We start from the raw sequence: 2,648 nt of genomic DNA on the forward strand, positions 1-2,648 counted from the left end.
AAAAAAAAAAAAAAAAAAAAAAAAGAGTATATGCTTTCGTGAGGAGAAAGGTACCTGTGGAAGTCCAACATCTTTCACGTCACGGATACACGTTGTACCACAGTTACAAGGCAACCAAAACAAATCGCTGCCCGTGTCCAGAGCCACGAAGAACCATGTAGCCGGTGTTCCCACAGAGACATTGGCATAATGGAGGCTGAAACCAAATCATATTCAATAAGCATGAATAATAATTCAAAACACGATTCTTGATAACCAAGAGGAGAAGAGGCGTTACAATCCCAGAACGTCGACTCCAATCGTGAAGTTTCCCCGCATGAACGTGACGGATGGCTTTTCGTTGTTGGAAGCAAGACCTCGACCCCTGATCAACTGATCACGGTGGGCCAAAACCTTGAAGTACTCCATACTTCCCTTCTCGGGGACAAGATTGTCAAGCCCAAGAGTCTGCTTGACCGCATCAGAGAACATGTGGTGAACTTCGAAGCTAAACTTCCCAGTAGCCTCACATCTCTCTAATCCCCAACTCACCACCACTAACACAGACAAGAACACAAAAACATGACGAGCTACAGCCATAGCTTTGCTCCCTGATATATTCAGAGAAAACAACAACACCTCAAAGCATGACGAGTCTCGTATTTGTAAGGAAATGAAAGGTCAAAAGCTTGACTCGTTCGCATTTTCCAGGCAAGCAGAGAGAAGCTGAGCTGATTATTGGAACTAATAATACTTGTTTAGTCGGTGTAGTTGCTATTACTGTGCTGCCCCCAAGCTGATGGTTGACAAGGGCAGAGTCCATCTTATGACTTTCTTTATATCTTTGTCAACGCTTTCATTTCGCTCCTTTACTTTTCTTATTTTGTACTTTATTCCTATACTGTTATATTCTAATCCACGATCAAATTTTCACCTAACTGAATGCATGATAGAAATCAACAACAACAGCATTAATTATAGCTGCTCTTTTCTTATAAGTTTACAAAAATATAAAGGATGTTGTTGACCTTTCCACACAAAATATCTCACTCGAGTATTCGTAATATATAGGGTAGGGTGTGGATAATTACAACTTTTTTGAAGTGCTCAAACAAGAAAAATTACAACATTCATACAAATTAGATTTTCACCCGCCCGGTGTTTTCATTTTTCTATATATAAATTATTGTTTTAGAACATAAGTGGTAGATTTTTAACGTTAATCATATACTTAAATATTTATATAACTATTTCAAATACAATAATTTTATAATTTACATGTTATAATTAATCAAATGTCTACAACCATATGTATTTGTCACTTCTTATTATATATTTATCTTACTATATTTGCATTTAGTTATTAAGCAAATTAATATATCCATGAGAAAATATATTTAAAAATTATTTTATATTTAATTATGCTAAATTCTGGCCCATCTTTCAAAGCTGGATTTCTTTTTAGCAATACTTGTATGCTTATTCATTTTAGATAATATATTATTGTATATACAAAAGTCTAAGATATATATTAATTTTTAGACATGTATAATACAGTTTGTTAATTTTAAGTCGTTCTATCATCATATTATATTTTTAAAATAAATAGTTTATATTTATGAAAATAAAATTTATAAATTTATCAATTGAATATAATTTTATCATATTTATTTTAGTATAATAATTTATTTATTTTCGTTTTATAAAAAATAACTTAAAATACACTAAGTTATTGTTAAAATATTTTTACACAGATTTATTAGAATTTTCAAAATATAATATATACATATATAATATATTTAAAATGAAAATATATTATGATTAAAGTAGTTACAAAGATTTTATATTATTAACTTTAAAGAAATACATGTAAATTTTTATACATGTACTATATAGTTTGCTAATATTAACTTATCTTACCAACGTATTAGATTTTATTTTTGAACATAAATATTTTATACTTAAGAAAATAAAATATATAAAATATATAAATTTATAAATTTAATACAATTTTATTATATTTAGGTCAATATAATAATTTTCTTTTAATATGATTGATTATGATTATATAATAGATAAAATATTTTAGAATTTTTTATTTTTCATTTTATAAACTATAAATTGATATATTAATGTATAATAATATTTCAAATTAATTTCGAAATTAGTGAAAATATTTAAATATAATTTCGAAAATGAAGATCTTGTAAAATCTTTTAAAACAGATTTGTTAGAATTTTAAAATAAATATATTTATATTTAAAATAAAAAATATTAAAAGATATTATGATTAAAATATTTTAAAGATTATATGTATTATTAGTCTTAATAAAATACTTATAATAAGATTTCTAAGTGGTGGTCCAAATTAAAAAATCACACATGAAAGAAGTCAGTTTTAATATATAAGATTACTAAACTCGATTTTATTCAACAACTTGATAAAGACTGCCTCATCTACAGAAGTCAACCAAATTGACGAGGAGGGCATTATGAATTATGATCAGCCACATATAGAGAAGTTGAATAATACCCAACTGCTTCGTTTTATACTTTTATCGAAACTTAGAAGTCTTCTGCCGTATATAACATCCGTAATACCTTCTGTTATGTTAAACTTTTAACAATTCCAAGATTAGACTTTTGTATATTTTACAATTTGGGGGGGG

The 2,648-nt window shown here is 27.6% G+C and overlaps 1 protein-coding gene across 1 annotated transcript in view; it reads right to left on the minus strand.

Moving 5' to 3' along the window:
• The window catches only part of LOC106302160 (aspartic proteinase-like protein 1), a 3,103-nt gene extending 2,430 nt beyond the window's left edge, over positions 1–673 (minus strand). Inside the window, exons 1-2 of the mRNA XM_013738687.1 lie at positions 278–673; positions 55–196 (exon numbers count right to left, since the gene is read on the minus strand). Coding sequence (XP_013594141.1) covers positions 55–196; positions 278–579 — 444 coding nt within the window. The 5' untranslated portion in view covers positions 580–673. The remainder of the gene's footprint in view (positions 1–54; positions 197–277) is intronic.
• Between the last annotated feature and the right edge of the window lie 1,975 nt (positions 674–2,648).

The sequence above is a fragment of the Brassica oleracea genome, chromosome C7 (assembly GCF_000695525.1).
Source record: "Brassica oleracea var. oleracea cultivar TO1000 chromosome C7, BOL, whole genome shotgun sequence".
NCBI lineage: Eukaryota > Viridiplantae > Streptophyta > Magnoliopsida > Brassicales > Brassicaceae > Brassica > Brassica oleracea.